We start from the raw sequence: 17,974 nt of genomic DNA on the forward strand, positions 1-17,974 counted from the left end.
CTATATATATATATATACACATACATAATACTACGTATTAAGGTGTTTCAGAGAGTAATTCCAATAATCTATAAATCCTATGGCACAAAAAATACTTTTAAGTAATCTGTAACATCAGCACATCATCATCACCATCACCTCCACTATCATCACCACTATCACCATCATCATATCATTACTATCACCATCCATCACAATTATAATTGTCATTACTATCATCACATCACCATCATCATTACCACCATCATCACCATCAACATCATCACCACCATCACTGCCACCACCATGCCATCATCATCACCATCATCACCACCCATCCCCATCATTATCACTATCATCACACTATCACCATCATTACCACCATCATCACCATCATCAACACCATCACTGCCACCACCATGCCATCATCATCACCGTCATCACCACCCATCCCCATCATTATCACTATCATCATACCATCACCATCATCACCACCATCACTGCCAGTACCACGCCATCATCATCACTGTCATCACCACCCATCCCCAACATCATTATCACTATCATCACACCATCACCATCATTACCACCATCATCACCATCAACATCACCACCATCATCACCATCAACATCATCACCACCATCACTGCCACCACCACGCCATCATCACCACCCATCCCCAACATCATCACATCACCATCATCACACCATCACCATCACATCACCACCATCATCACCACCATCACTGCCACCAGCACACCATCATCACCACCCATCCCCAACATCATCACATCACCATCATTACACCATCACCATCATCACCACCATCACTGCCACCAGCACACCATCATCACTACCCATACCCAACATCATCACATCACCATCACACCACCATCATTACCCCCATCATCACCATCAACATCATCACCACCATCACTGCCACCACCATGCATTCATCATCACCATCATCACCACCCATCCCCAACATCGTTATCATCACATCACCATCATCCCCATCATCACACCATCACCATCACCACGTCATCATCATCACTGTTACCATGAGTATTCACCATCCTCACATCATCATCATCATCATCACACCATTGCCATCATCACCACCCCACCAGCATCATCATACCGTCCTGGGGTGACTCTGCAGACTTGGTCACAGCTATCATCTTTGTAGTGGGAGTCTGATCATGACAAACTTGGTGCAAGAAATTTATTGATTTTCCTATCAAAAGGACCTAAAAAGAAAAACATTCTATGATTACTTTTATGTAAATTTAAAACGACTGCCCAAATCTACAAATATTCGTAAGCTACAAATTGGCTATTGATTGAAAACTAACAAGAGCATCTGCTAGAGTATGGAGCGAATTCTAGTAACTCAAAGATATACTGAACACATACTATGTTGATGTATTCAATTAACATGCACTTACTTCACCTCCAGAACATTAACAATCTCAAAACGCATGAAGTTTTAACTGAAAATTGGTTTTGTCACATAATCTAAGCATACATAGCCATAAAACATCAAAATCACAAAAATTTCTTCTAATCCTACCTTCCTAGACTGATCCATCGTAATAAACGAAGGAATCATCGATTTCCTCAAAGTATACTTGTCGTGCCACAGTCGATCTGTCTTAACTGTTGGATCTGATGCTACAAAAAACTGAAAGCAAAGGGGCATGGAAACGTTCAAGAGTGACATTTATGGCAAAATATTAACCAACAGCAACATCAAAGAGTAAGTTATTCTAGAAAGCCAAGTTCTCCAGACACAGGGAGTCTTACCCATTTATATAATAAAACTTGTATGAAACACAGAAATCTCTCTAAATTGAACTCTGTATTTCCTAAACTTTTAAAACTAAAGTATAACAAAAACAAGTTATATCTTCCTTGGAGACTCAGAATGTCCATTAGTGCCTCTGCAGCATAACACTGAGGCTTCCTGGACGGCACGGAACTCTTCCTCAGCAACAGCGCAGGCTTTTGGGGCTCCCCTCCCTCACAAGCAGCAGCTGTGTGTCTCCTCCCATCAGTCTGCCTGCCCTTGCAGTCTCTCTTTTGCAGAGCCCCAAAGCCTGGTACACAGAGGTGCCCAGGCTGGCGTCCTCTGTTCACAAACAAGTCCCAAACTCTGTGGGCAGACCTTGCTGTTCATGTACCCACGTGCACGAGGGGCCGGCACCAGCCAGGTGGCACTGTAGAAGTGACCCCTGTGTGGTTCCCCCGGGAACCATCTGTGCTCAGGAGCTTTCTTCCTCACTGGCACGCAGCTCCCCTGCCCTGACCCTGACAGGCACCTACATCACTGCCGTTAGAAAGGAAACTGAGCAGTAAGGAGAGAATTCAATTGCTGTTGCTTCCAGTTTATTTGCCACTACAATGATGAAGCCATTCTCATTTTTCAGTCATATACCCTAATAGAATTGCGCTTTTATTTCTATAAACTTGTTTTATAAAAGCACAACTGCTGAATTGAAGTAGCTTTTAGTTTTTATAGACGATGCCAGGTTTCCTTTCCACACAGCTGTGTAGACTGACGCTCCCACAGGCAAGATGTCCTGTTTTTGCATCCTGGCTCGTTTTAGATTTTGCCAGTTAGGTGGAATCATGGTTATCCTATATTGCTGTCATTAACCAAAAATGAAGCCGAGCATATTTTCATAGTTCTAACTGCCATTTGCTTTTCTTCTTCTGTGAATGGTCTTTTCATGCCCTTGACCCATCTTTCTATTCATTTTGTTCTCTCATCAATATACAAAAATTCTTTGTACATTAGGAATAGTGACCATTTGTGAATCATTAAATATTAGAGATTTAATTTTTCCAAGTTAATTATTGGAATACATTGTTTATAGTATGGTCCATATTTTAGTTCTGATCTATTTTTTGTTATATACAGATAAATGTCAAGTCTTCCTTTATGGTTTCTGAGTTTCCTGTCTTCCTAAGATCTTCCCATTCCTAGATTATGAAAATATTGTCCATCATGTTCTTTCAGTATTTCTAGAGTTATTTTTATTACCTAGATCTTTTTTTTTCTTTTTGAGACCATAGGGTCTCACTCTATGGCCCAGGCTGGAGTGCACTGGCATGATCTTGGCTCACTGCAATGTCTGCCTCCCCAGCTCAAGCCATCCTCCCTCCTCAGCCTCCCAAGTAACTGGGACCACAGGAGCACACCACCATGCCTGGCTAATTTTTTGTATTTTTGGTAGAGACAGGGTTTCACCATGTTGCCCAGGCTGGTCTCAAACTCCTGAGCTCAAGCAATCTGCCTGCCTCAGCCTCCCAAAGTGCTGGGATTGATTACAAGCAGGAGCCACCATGCCCGGCCTATTACCTGGATCTTTAATTCCTCTGGAACTTGGTATAATCCTGGCACACAGTATGTTATAAGGGGGAAGTCGACGTTTTCTCCTGGATGGCATTTTTTTCTTTACTGGCCGAGCCAGCCCCATTTAATGAATACACCATCCTTTCCTCTGAGCTAAGGATGCCTCATCAGGAATTGTTAATATCACCATAATTAATTATATCAACAGATTAAAAGAGGAAATCATTTGACTATATCAAAAAACACTGAGGAAGCATCTGATAATGCCTCTATTTACATTCTCCGATGACAACCAACTCGTTTTTTATGATCATGAGAGCGTGGATTTAAGCATATCCAGTGCTTCCTCCATCACAGTTATGCTCTTCCTGGGGCTCCCCATCTCCTATGTGGGGAGGGGGAGCCTCTTCCAGCCGCTCCTGAGTCCTTCACACTGGACCCAAGTGGTCTGCCCTGCTTTTCTGCTATAGACGGTGCTCCAGGCTTAGCTCTGTTTCTCCCAATACCTAGAATCAGCCACTTCTCCAAGGAGCTCTACTTCCTTTGAGGGAGAAATGGCACCGGGACCATGACCTCAGCACTTGGCAGTGTTTTCAATTAAAAGCCGGAAGGCCTAAGACTCGGCACTGCCCTATGATGCATGGCAGCTGAGTTCTCCAGTCAGACTGTAAAACACATTTCAGTCATATCACACCCAAAGTGCCTTTTTGGTGATCTTTCCATAAATCCCAAATATCTTTAAAAATTACATAGCAATACAAAATTAACGATCTCTTAGCAAAATGTAATGGTCAAAAGTAACCCAAGAAGCAAGAGAGAGGAGACCCTGAAAACAGTATCTTCAGAAGCAACTGGAAATATAAAATGCTATCATTAAGGCACAGGGCTACTAACACTTTTTAAGACATAATTCTTAGGTTGCTTAACGTATTCTAGGCCACAGAAAAACACATAGGATGGCCTCAGTTGATTTCATGAAACTGGCATAACACTAGCACATGTGATTAGAAAAATACCAAAAATATTACAGGACAGTCTCATTTGTGAATATGAATAAACTCTGAATAAAATGTTATCGTTGCATTACTGGAATAAAATATTCTTCATCAGCATATATTATACTTATATGCTATGCTAAATGTCTTAAAAATAAGGGAATATATAAATGAATTACAAAATATTACCATGTAGTCATTAAAAATAGATTGTTCTTAACTACCACAGCCCTTTCCAATAATCTGATGAGAAGTATAGTTCTTCCCAGGAAAAAATCGCATATACAGCTGACCCTTGAATCACACCAATTTGAACTGTGCGGGTCCACTTATAGGTGGATGTTTTCCAACCAAAGGCACACACAGAAACACAGCATCCTCGGGGTGTGAAACTCACTCGTATGGGAGGCCCGCTTTCTCAACCCACAGGTTCCATGGGGTCGACTGCGGGACATGAGTATGTGTGGATTTTGGTATCCACAGGGGTCCTAGAACCAATTCCCCTCGTATACCACAGGAAGATTATATTCGCAAAATAGAGTTTCAGAGATCATTTTAATAAGCCTTGGTGTCAAAAAAAAAATTTAATGGCATAAAATAATGTTCATTATTTACTTCAACAAGTTGACAAAATACTATGCATACGATACACACAAATACACAGAAAAAATCAGTATATACAAATATTAACAGAATGTGTCTGGTCCTGACAGGGTTACTGGAAAATTTTAACTTTATCTTCTGTATGTGCTTATGTGATCAACATTGTTTAAACTGCAAATATTTTTCTATTAGAAAAAAAACACTGTTTAATAAAAGAATCAAGTAATTCTAGCCAACTACTGAACACATGCTACCAGTAAATTGTTGTTGCTTTTTTTAAGTAACATCATTTTCCCAGGGCAACCAACTAAAAATGAATTTTTTTCTTTCACAGAAATCTACTTCCAACAGTAAGTATTTCAGGAAACAAAATTCTAACGATGTCAAGATCTTCTATTTGATCCTTTTAAGGGCTAGACAGTATCAATTATGTACAGCCAATCTCCTGCATAAGTAGGCACATGAATAAGTGCCAACATTTTTATGACCATAGGGAAGAGGCTGCTACGTTTATTTTCAACTAAAATGTCTTATCTTTATCAATTTAAATGACTGAAGCATTCACTGATCTATTTTAGCCTTTTGTGATCTATATTACCCTTCAGGGGTAAACAGCAGTACTATCACGGAGGCGTCACCACCTTAACATAGACTTAAATTGTCCATGACAGAAATAAGCCCCTGTGAGTGATCTCGGCAGTGACGAAGTCACCGTGTTCATGCTGGGACTGCTCTGTAGCTTGCCACGCTATAGATTAGATTAACTGCATATAAATTGTATGTCTGTTATTCAGTTAGACAGAAGAGCTCGTTTCTACAGACAACACACTAATTTATCCTAATAGTTGGAGTACAGCCGGATTTTTATCAGTATGAACAATAAAGAAAACTTAATTTAAACCATAAAAAACCTCACGCAATTCAGGCATGTTTAGAAGTTATGAAAGCACTGCTTCATCTAAGGGCAAAGGAGCACGCAATCACCCCAGCAGCAAATATCTCGTAGCAAGCAGAGAGCTTGGGTACGCTTTAGAATATAATTAATTCTGTGAAAAATACAGAGTTATAGAGGGAAAAAAACCAAGGTCAGAATATAATTGCGATACGCTTTTATTTTACTAAGGCATTTTCCACTCAAGGTTCTTTAATTTTCACCATTATGTCAAACGCAGAAAGAATTAAGAAAAAAAATAAAACATAATTGTACCATGATTTCTCATTAATTGCTGGACAAATGCCAAGGCCTCCCTACTAAAAACAGAAATGAAGAGGGTAATTTTCTTGGCAAGCAACTTCTGAGAATCAGATCCATTAATACAGACCATAAAAAATTCCAACTTCAACTTGCCAATCATGCAGGCAGCTACCAAGAGATTTCTCCTAAGGCCACACTTAGATACAATAAAATGGCAACTGGACCAGGGGAATGGGTAAATTAGTCAGGTTCTCTGTACAACAAAGTATAATTTACAAGGTAAACTTATAATTACAATATTTCAAGAGGTATGGCATAAAAATTCCAAAATAGTAACATATTTTATATGGTAAACTTTTAAATTTCAGTAACACAGCAAGAGTGCTAAATAGATCCAGAGATATTCTGTCTTATCCATACTTTGTGGATCTTCAAATTCAAGAACGTAGAGTTTTAGAATATTATCACAGCATTTAAGTAAACATTTGAATCAAGTCTGGAAATCTAATTTTGAAAGCAAGTTTAATTTTAACTTTTCTTGCTGCTAGTTGAAGCCCCTAATCTTTACTATCCAAAGGGCAAATGGAAACTGAGTGGTTTTGCCTGTAACTTGAATATATTGGCATAACTCGTTTACCTTAAGTTTACGGGGGAAGAAGCAAGGTTAGCTACAGAAAGGACTCACCATGCAGCTTCTCTAGACAGTAGTAACACAATGGAAAAACTTGGTTTACTTTTACAGTACCTACATTTAAGAGCAAAAAATATAAACTTTTTCCCCAAATGCTGAAAGTGCTTTCCAACTTAATCATTCGGAATACCTTCCAAACTCTTATAGCCCTCTACTTTTGTCTGCCTTTGCAAATATACAAGATATAAATAAAATAAAAACAAAATAAAATTTAGATACCATTCTTAGCACTAGTGGGCTAAAAGTCTATATCCTTTTTATTGTTAAAAGGTAAAATCCCAGATGTTAGACTTACAGGCAGCTTTTAATGACACCACAGCAGACACAGCAAAGCCCAGATGTCACCTGGAAGTTTTTCTGTCATCTTGCAGTTGCCAATCAGCCAAGCCCACAGGCAGCTGGGCAGAGGCAGCGCAGTGCTCAGCCATGATCGGCACTCAAAGAGCTTCCAGGAAGGAAGACAGGAGAAAGCCTTCACACGTGGAATGAGCTCTGCTGGGCCATCAACAGAGAGACCGAGAGATCCCTGACACTGGCAGGAGCCCAATGCAAGGAAGTCCCTGAGGAATAGCAGTAGGGTCTGGACAGACACAGCCAAGAGGGAGACGCACTGCGTTCCCATTCAACAGGCATCTACCGACTCCCAGGCAGGAGGAACTGGAGGTCAAGGTGAATTCAGGCTTCCGGTCACTACAGAAGGTGCAGCTCTCACACCAGCACCATGCCCAGCCCATGCATCTCTCATGTTTGCAAAAGCCCAGGTCAAAGAAAAGCCCTGGGTCCTGTTCCAACTTGGGCTTCCTTTAACCAGGGCCACAGACAGACAGCACAGCAGAGGCCTGTGGACTTGGGAGGAAAAATAATCTCATCTTTATTTTCACTAACCTCACTAACCTCTATCTGAAATTTATCTTTTCCTTCAATTATAAATGTGACTAACAAACCACAGTACCCGTGCCTTTGTCAACAACAGGAACCATACATTTCACATCACATGTTAAGCTGTTGCAGGTGCTTTGAAATACGCACTAATCCTTCTTAATGTGTTAAATTTTATTTATTTATTTAAAAAATAAGCCCACATATTACCACATCACTGACTTGATATTCAGTTTGGACACACTAGATAAAGCAGAGTTCTAAGAGAATTTTTTTTTTTTAATTTTCTATTTCCATAGCTTTCGGGAAACAGGAGGTGTCTGGTTGCATGAGTAAGTTCATCTGTGAGATTTTGGTGCACCCGTCACCCGAGCAGTAAACACTGCACCCAACTTGTAGTCTTTCATCCCTCACTCCCTTCCCACCCTTTCCCTCCAAGGGAATTTCTTAGAGCCTGCACTACTGCACAGAGGAGTGCGAGTGTGGAAGGGAGGTGAGTGTGCAGAGCTGGTGTGGAAGGAGGTGGCACTCTGAACTCAGCCGCCTCCCATCACCTCAATTTTAGAACAAACTTTGCAGGTCCCCGCCCGACTCTGGGGGCTGCTGCAGGGAATCGGAGGGTGGATAGGCCAGGGGTCCTCAAGTTTCAGTGCACAGCAGAAACACCACGGGACTTTGGAAATCCTCATGCCCACATCAGTCCACATTAAAACTCCTGCGGCCGGGCGCGGTGGCTCACGCCTGTAATCCCAGCACTTTGGGAGGCCGAGGCGGGCGGATCACGAGGTCAGGAGATCGAGACCATCCTGGCTAACATGGTGAAACCCCGTCTCTACCAAAAATACAAAAAATTAGCCAGGCATGGTGGCGGGCACCTGTGGTCCCAGCTAATCGGCAGGCTGAGGCAGGAGAATGGCGTGAACCCGGGAGGCGGAGCTTGCAGTGAGTCGAGATTGCGCCACTGCACTCCAGCCTGGGCAACAGCGAGACTCTGTCTCAAAAAAAAGAAAAAAAAAACAACCCTCTTGCAAGGCCCCATGTGTGGCAAACAGATGTGCAGGCTGAGAGCTACAGAGCCCTACTTGGGCACGGCGAATCCATGGTGAACAGGAGCACCTCAACCTAGCAGGGTGGGCGAAGACCCAGGAAAGGAGCCACAGGAGCTACCGTAGCTGGCATCCCTCACCAAGCGTTTGTGTTTTCAGAACTTCTACATTTTTTTTTTTTATTGAGAGGAAATTCACATAATATAAAAGTCACCATTTTAAAGTGTGCAACTCAGTGGCTTTTCGTATATTCACAACGTGGTCGTGCAACCATTCCTATGATCTAACTCCAGAACATTTTCATCAGCCTGGAGAGAAACTCCGCATCCATTAAGCAGTCACTCATTCCTCTCTGCCTCCCCACCCCCAGTCCCTGACAACATTAACTACTTTCTATCTCTACACATTTGCCAATTCTGGACATTTCATACCAATTGAATCATACAATATATTGCCTTCTGTGTCTGGCTTATTTCACAGAGCACAATGTTCTCAAGATTCATCCACACTGTAGCAAGTATCAGATTTTCATTTTTTTGTTAAGGCTGAACAATATTCCATTGTATGGATATATGTCATTTTATTATCAATTCACCAGTTGATGGACACTGGAGCTGTTTTCACTTTTGACTATTATAAATGACGCTGCTATGAATGTTCATAGACAAGTTTTTAGATGAATGCATGTTTTCATTTCTTTGGGTATATACCTAGAACTGTTGGGTCACATGGTAAATCCATATTTAATTTTTTTAGAAACTGCCAAACTGTTTTCCAGAGGGGCTGCACCATTCTGTGTTTCTACCAGCAACGATGCAGTTCCCAATTTCTCCAAATCCTTGCCAACACTTGTTATTTTCTGGCTGTTGGTTTATTTTTGTTAACGAACCTAATGGCTGTGAAGTGGTATTTAATTGTGGTTTTGATCTGCATTTCCCTATAATGATAATCTTTTCCTGTGTTTATTGTCCATTTTTGTATCTTCTTTGGAGAAATATCTTCTCAAATCCTTTTTAAACTGGGTGATTTTTCTTGTTGAGTTGTGATAGTTCTTTATGTATTTGGGATGGGATACTAGACCATTATCAAGTAAGTGATTTGGAAATACTTTTCTCCCACTGTTTTTTTTTCACTTCCTCAAAAGTGCCCTTTAATGTACACAGTTTTTATTTTGATAAAGCCTGATTTACTTGTTCTCATTGTTCGTGCTTTTGGTGACATATCTAAGAAACTGCTGCCAAATCCATGGTCCCAAAGATTTACCACTATATCTTCTTCTAAGTTTTATAACTTTGGCCCTTAAATTTAGGTGTCTGGTCCATTTTGAGTTAATCTTTATATATGGTGTACGACAGAGATCCCAATGCATTCTTCTACATGTAGATATCCAGTTGTCCCGTTATCATTTGCTGAAAATGCTTTTTATCCCCACTGAGTCATCTTGGCACCTTTATTGAAAATCAATAAAAATGAAGATGTACTTCTGGGCTCTCGCTTCTAGCCCATTGACCCAGAGGTCTATCATTATGCCAGTATCACATTGTTTCGATTACCTTGCATTGTAGCATGTTTTAAAATCAGAAAGTTTGTTCAACTTTGTTGTTTTACAAGATTGTTTGGCCTCAGGGCCCCTTGTACTTCTTTGTGAACTTGAAGATCAGCTTTTCCATTTCTGCAAAGGCTGTTGGAATTTTGATAGACATTGCATTGGAAGTGTGGCTCGTGTTGGGGGAGTACTGCCATCTTAACAATATCAAACACTGAAAGTGTGTCTCGTGTTGGGGAAGCGCTGCCGTCTTAGCAATATCAAATCTTCCATCCATAAGCACAGAATGTCTTTCCATTTATTTAGGCCTTTTTCATTTCTCTCAACAATGATCTATCCTTTTCAGAGTACAAGTCTTGCACTTCCTTGGTTAAATTTTTTACTATGTATTTAACTTATTTAAATGGTATTTTAAATGGAGTTATTTTCTTAATTTCATATTTGGATTATTCATTGAAAGTATATGGAACTATAACTGATTTTTGTTTTTGAGCTTGTATCCTGCCAATGTGGTGAACTTATACATTAGACAGCTATACATACACCTCTCTACCTGTATATAATCTTTATTATAAAGTATGTGTGGATTCTTTAGTTTTCTATAAATAAGATCAAGTATCTGTGAACAGAAATGGCTTTACTTTTTTTTGGAGACATGGTCTCACTCTGTCACCCAGACTGCAGTGGTACAATCATAGTTCACTACAGCCTCAACCTCTTGGGCTCAAATGATCCTCTGACCTCAGCCTCCCAAGAAGCTAGGACTACAGGTGTGCACCATTACACCTGGCTCATTTTTTTCTTAATCTGTTGTAGAGAGGAAGGTCTCGCTATGTTGCCCAGACTGGTCTCAAACTCTGACTGCAAGCCATCCTCCTGCCTTGGCCTCCCAAAATGCTGGGATTACGGCTGTGAGCCACTGCACCCAGCTGGTTTTACTTTTTCTTTTCCAACCTGGCTATCTGGATGCTTTTACCTTTTTCCTTTGAAAAAAAAAAAAAAAAAAAAAAAAACTTGACTAATTATCCTGGCCAGATATTAGCATCTCAACAATGCTAAAAGGAAGTGGTAAGAGTGAATATCCTTGTCTTGTTCCTGACCTTAGGAAGAAAGCATGGAATCTTTAAGCATGATGTTAGCTGTTACTGTTTCACAGATGCCCCTTATTAGTTATGTTCCTTTCTATTCCAAGTTTGACTGCTTTTTTATCATGAAAGGGTACTGAATCTCATCAAATGCTTTTTCAGCATCAGTTGAGTTGATCATTTTTCCTTTCACTGCCTTAGTAAGATGTCTTACATTGACTGACTTTGATTATATTGAACTACCCTTGCATTCTTGGGATTAATCCCACTTGGCCATGGTGTACAATCCTTCTACTATGCTGATGAATTCTGTTTTCCAATATTTTACTGAGGATTTTTGCATCTATATTCCTAAGAAATACTGGTATGTAGTTTTTGTGTGTTGTATCATGTTGACTTCATAAAATGAGTTAAGAAGTATTCCGTCCTATTCTATTTTTTTAAGGAATCTGAGAAGGATTGCTGTTAATTCTTTAAATATTTGGTAGCACTCACCAGAGAAGCCATCGGCTCCTGCACTTTTCTTTGCTGAAGTTTCTTGATTACTGATTCCATCTCTTTACCTGTTACAGGTCTATTCAGGTTTTCTATTTCTTTGTGAATCAATTTTGGTAGTCCGTATGCTTCTAGGAACTCCCTCAAGTTTTCTCTCTCAAGAAATGTCTTGATTTCACCATCATTTTTGAATGGGAATTCTGTTGGATACAGAATTCTTGAATCATCATGGTTTTTCTTTCAGCCTTTTGAATGTATTCTCCCCTACCCTGTGGCCTCCACGGTTTCTGATGAGAAATCAGATATTCATCTTATTGAGGATCCCTTCTGTGTTATGGGTTTTCCCACCTGCACTTTGAAGATTTGCTCTGTCTCTCTACAGTTGGGTTATATAGGTTGAGTATCCCTAATCTCAAAATCTGAAATCCAGAATGCTTGAAAATCCAAAGCATCTTGGACACCAGCATGACACTGACAGGAAATGTTCATTGCAGTATTTCTGATATCAGATTTTCTAATTGGGGATGCTGAACATAAGTATAATGCAAGCATTCCAAAATCCATATTCCAAAACTTCCGGTACCAAGCATCTTAGATAAGAGATATTCAACCTAAATGTGTTTTGCTGTGGTGAGTTTATCCTACTTTTGAGAGTTTGCTGAGCTCCTTGAATGTATAGATTAATGTTCCTCATCAAATTTGAGTCTCTTTGCTGTTCATTTTCCTTCCCTCTTTTAACTTTCTGTTCTCAGAATGGATGTTCTCAATTGACCTAAACTCAATTTGCTGACTTTCTTCTCCCTGCTCAAATCTGCTGTGGAGCCCCACTAGTGAGTTCATTCATTTCAGTAATTGTCCTTTTTAACTCCAGAATTTCTATTTGGCTCTTTTTTACAATTTCTATCTCTTTATTGATATTTTGCACTTTTATTATGAAAAAAAGCATTTTCTTATATAGATATACAATAAATTACTATGAGATGAATGATTATAAAGCTCACTTACAGCTATTTAGTTAACCACACACTTGAAAAAATGCAATTTTACAACAAAGTTATAACTCCCATTAGGGAAACTGAGGAAAAAACCTACAGAGGAAACAAAGAGACAAAATTTCCACATTTTAATTACATAGTGATCAAACACACAATGTAATTGTCTAAATCACCAAATTCTTATGGTAAACATGTTATTAATATTTAGAGTAAATTAAAGAGAACCTTCCCAAAACTAATCAAAGACTTTAAATGGATATTTATAAATGTAGGGTCTAACAGAAAACAGAGATGTCAGAGAACTACAAACAAATCAGCGCCCACAGACATCTTAGGGACAGAAGATATTCAAACGTTATCCAATGTTCTCCTTAAAGTAGCAGCAGATATACTACACACTTCCTATTGGTCTGATGTAATCCTCACACATACACAAAGTCGCACCAGACAAGCACTATCATACACACATCTGGAAGATGGGGAAGGGAAGGCCCAGAGAGGCGAAGGTATTTGCCCAGGATACAGTCATCAGAACCTGAAGCCAACAGCCAGACCCAAATCAGACTTCAGAACCTAAGCTCTTGAGCTCTAACCCACAGAGATAAAGTAGTCAGATAAGTTACAATGAGATAAACCGGTAGGTGGTATAAGCCCACTGGTATTGCAGTACTAAACATAGCAGACCCATGGCAAAGAACACAATATACTTTATGTCAAGAAAGATTAATTTTAGCTCCATCAATCATAACGCATTTCTGAAAAAACCTACAAGCAAAATTAGTGAAGCAAACAAGAGTATCTCAGGTGTAAAGATGCATTTCTGAAAAAACCTACACACAAAATTAGTGAAGCAAACGAGTATCTCAGGTGTAAAGACCTATTTGGACAAAATGACCAGCAAATTTAAAAATTACAAATCATGAACTTCCTAAAGCTCTATCTAATCTCAGACCCTAGGTACATGCGTCAGTAAATACAGAACCTTTAAAATAAAAAAAAGACAGGGATCATGACATCATTGTAGTAGCCTATCAGCATTCAGGTGGCCTTGGGAAAGGACACCCGGGAATGATGACATCAATGTAGTGGCCTGTGAGCATTCAGAAGGTCTTGGGAAAGGACACCTGGGAATGTTTTGCATTAATTCTTGCAACTTTTCTAAGTCTAAAATTAAATCAAAAGGAACACATTTAAAAGTGAAAATCTTTGCCAATGAGGCAAGACCTGAGGTAAGTTCATTAATAATTTGAGATGCTGATTCGAATATTATACTCAATAGACATGCATCATTTTATTTTTACATAAATAGAACATGAACATTAGCCTTATACATATTCTAAGCAACAAGAGTTCTTCAAAAAAGTTTCCCAAATTTAAACCACACTAGTCTTAAGGGTCTGCTTTTGTCTCACCCCAATGAATCAAAGTTTAAACATATTAAAGAAAAAAGTACAGAGGAAAATCAGTTTATCAGTTTTTGCCCAATTCCCTCTGCATTCCCTATCAACTCTCCAGTCCCATCATTACTATCACGAAAGGAAATGAATACACAGGCCTGAATAACACATAAGGCAGAGAATCAATAAAGAATTGGCGGTACCTTTAAGGACTCCTTTAAAAACACAGACAAATGGCCAGGTGTGGTGGCTCTTGCCTGTAATCCCAGCACTTTGGGAGACCGAGGCGGGCAGATCACCTGAGGTCAGGAGTTCAAGACCAGCCTGGCCAACATGGTGAAATCCCGCCTCTACTAAAAATATGAAAATTAGCTGGGCGAGGTGGCACATGCCTGTAATCCCAACTATTCAGCAGACTGAGGTAGGAGAATCACTTGAACCCAGGAGGCGGAGGTTGCAGTGCACCAAGATGACACCACTGCATTCCAGCCTGGGCGCCAGAGCAAAACTCCATCTCAAAAAAAAAAAAAAAAAAAAAAAAACCACAGACAAATATAATGAATTGGTGGTTCAACTAAGGAGTACTTTAAAAACCTTGCTGTGAAAAATATGCCAACTAAATTATTCTCAAGACAGAAATATCGCAAATTACAAATTAGGTACTAAAGTCAAAAAAGACAATTAGCCAGCTTGTGGCTTTGACTTTTATTCTAATTATTAGCAATATGTATCCTAATTGTATGAAAACTCAGACAATTCCCACTCCAATCTCTGAAGAAAACAAGGTTTATCAATTGATCAGCAATCATCAGAAAAGTTAAAATCGCCCAAATTCATACTATAACTGACATACTAATTATTGAATGAAGAGGATACAGATTCTTTAATTAAATAAAAAGGTAAACTTTCCTTTTATAATCCTAATTTTTAAAGATTGCCTTAAAATATCATCTTTTAGTTCTGAAGGGTACAATTATAATGGATAAGAAGATACACCTCAAAACTGAAAACAGTAACACACAGAACTTTTTATTTCCAGTGTACAAGCTGGTCAAAGTATTTCTCATAAATCTACATCACTAAGCATGGCTGAGAGTAAACAAATCATAGTAGTATAAAAAGAACATACGTTCTGAAAATAAAACATTGATTTTTCATTTTCTTAACCACAAGATCACTTAGACTCCCATAAACTCATTAAATAACAAATGTTTTAAACTCAGATAACTTGGCTTATTGTGATAATGGTCAGGAGATTTAATATGCATTCTGAATAATCAATTGCACAGGTTTTTAAACAGCTTTCAAACCTCACCTCATCCTGTAATTGTGGAATAACTGAACATAAATGCATTAAAAATGACAAGCCTCACTCTATCAAAGGAAACGCCTGTTACCTACATGTCCTTAGCACCTTACCATGGTGATAGATAAAAACTAAATAGTACAAGAATTTAAGTCTCCATTTAATCTTGAAAAATTAAGTCTAGAGCTTTGTCAATTGAATAATTTTATGATATTTTCCAGAAAGACCTAAAAATAAGGATTCAAATTTAAATGATGAATACCAAATATACCTCTATAGATGGCATGTATATGTATTTTAACATTGAACATTATATAAAATTTAAAATAAGAATTGAGCTACCTACAGTGTCAGAGGTCAGTATAGTTTACCTTTAAGGAGAAGGGGACAACGACAGGTACACAACAGGGGTACTGATAAGTGCTATTTCTTGACTTGGATAGTGGCTTAATACAAATTGCATATAAAAAATTAAAAATATAAAATAACCTAGATTTAAACAAAAGGTACAGAGCTTAAGAGTGTAGGGCCGGGCGCTGTGGCTCACACTTGTAATCCCAGCACTTTGGGAGGCCAAGGCGGGCGGATCACGAGGTCAGGAGATCAAGACCATGGTGAAACCCCATCTCTACTAAAAATACAAAAAAAATAGCCGGGTGTGGTGGTGGGCGCCTGTAGTCCCAGCTAACTCGGAGAGGCTGAGGCAGGAGAATGGCGTGAACGCAGGAGGCGGAGCTTGCAGTGAGCCGAGATTGCGCCACTGCACTCCAGCCTGGGCAACAGAGCGAGACTCCGTCTCACCAAAAAAAAAAAAAAAAAAAAAAAAAAATGCATCCCCACAACCCAGCAATCCCACCTCCCAGAACTCACCTTAGAGAAACTCATAAATACGTGAGGGAGACACATAAAAGGATATTCATTTTAATACTGTTCATAAGATTAAAAACTACAAAGAACATCATCTCCATCAATAGGACAGTGGCTAGATAAAAACAGATCTGTCCCTACTGTGAAATAACATGCAGTAATAAAGAAAAACTACACACACCATCGGGAAAGCGCTACAAGACAGGCTGAGCAACTCGCCCAACGCAGATGCATACACGCCATGCCGCCCATGTGTTTCAAAAGCACACAGAGCACCAGAGAGACTTTCTGCCCCAACGCTTGCTTTAAAAACAACTTGTAACAGCACAAACAATAAATTAGAAAACAAATTGAACGTAATACAAACTTCATGCTTATTTGCAATTTCATCCATGAGAAACGGCAGGAGAACACACGCCACTGCAGCCAGCAGCGCCCACACAAGGCATACCTGTTTCAGATGGCCAGGGCTCCGCCATTTCCCACCACACACAGTCTGCGGCCCTGACAGCCCACTCCCACAGGCAAACGCCAGGGCTCTTCCAAGACCAATGTGATATTTATAGCAGTGCTTATGTATTTCTTAACCTTTAACGTGTTAAACTGTGCTACAACTTTTGTTAGATTCCTGTCTTTCTGTTATTTTAATGTTACTGACAAAGCTTTTGAGTGTGGTGCCCTTCACCCTACCTTCCACCAAAAGCCCTATCATTTCTACCGTGTGATTTATTACACAACAGTGATTTTTAAGCAGCATATGCTGTGTTACAGAACTGACTATATTTCAATAGGTACATATACAACTAACTTGTTTCATTAAGCTGTTAGCACCAAAGTGAGTTTGCAAAGTAATCATGGCAAAGCAGCAGAATCTGCCATGATGACTGCCCCAAGACTCAGGGGGCCTCGTCCTGCTTTGCCATCCACATGCTAGTAAACTCGGACGAGTGATTCCACCTTGCTGAGGAATAAACTGGGACAATTCTCCACTAACCAAAGAACCCATGAACTTATCTGCTGTTCAGTGAGATAAGCAGCTGTCGAGGCACTGTGTAAAATGTATATGGTATTCAATTGAAGTGCAGTCACATTCCTGTTAGGAGAATATGGTAATCATGACGGGAAAAATGAAACAGCATAAGGGCGTGCCCATGCTTTTTAAATCCAAGTCTCAGAACCGAACACCGATCCTTACTTCGTGGTAAGTGTCCTCAAGCTCCCCATCATATATCCAGCGGTACAGGAAGCTCAGAACAGGATGAGACACGAGGCTGAGGATGTGCTGCACCAGAGACCGCATGTACGGGTCTCCTGTTTTTGTGTAGGCGTGGACAGCTGAGGCCAGCTCACCTCCTTTCCTTCCTGGGAGAAATGGAGGAAAATACACAAAAACATCCACATTTACACTCATAGTACACACCAGTCACCTCATACTAACCAAAGACGCCCAAGCAATTGAGATAAAGAGCATTTGTTTTCTTACAGTCAATACCATTTTGGACCTAGAAGCAGCAGTAACATGTCATGATTCAGAAAC

At 39.7% G+C, this 17,974-nt stretch overlaps 1 protein-coding gene across 2 annotated transcripts in view; it reads right to left on the minus strand.

Annotated features, from left to right (window-relative positions):
* Window positions 1-17,974, minus strand: part of TUBGCP3 (tubulin gamma complex associated protein 3) — a 94,030-nt gene that overhangs the window by 39,078 nt on the left and 36,978 nt on the right. For both annotated transcript variants that reach the window (XR_004030216.1, XM_030813711.1), the window contains exons 11-13: window positions 17,633-17,799; window positions 1,553-1,663; window positions 1,121-1,229 (exon numbers count right to left, since the gene is read on the minus strand). Coding sequence is in view for 1 of the 2 variants with exons in the window: in XM_030813711.1 (XP_030669571.1) it covers window positions 1,121-1,229; window positions 1,553-1,663; window positions 17,633-17,799 (387 nt within the window). In the remaining variant the exon portion in view is untranslated. The remainder of the gene's footprint in view (window positions 1-1,120; window positions 1,230-1,552; window positions 1,664-17,632; window positions 17,800-17,974) is intronic.

Source organism: Nomascus leucogenys, chromosome 5, assembly GCF_006542625.1.
Source record: "Nomascus leucogenys isolate Asia chromosome 5, Asia_NLE_v1, whole genome shotgun sequence".
NCBI classification, from domain to species: Eukaryota; Metazoa; Chordata; class Mammalia; order Primates; family Hylobatidae; genus Nomascus; species Nomascus leucogenys.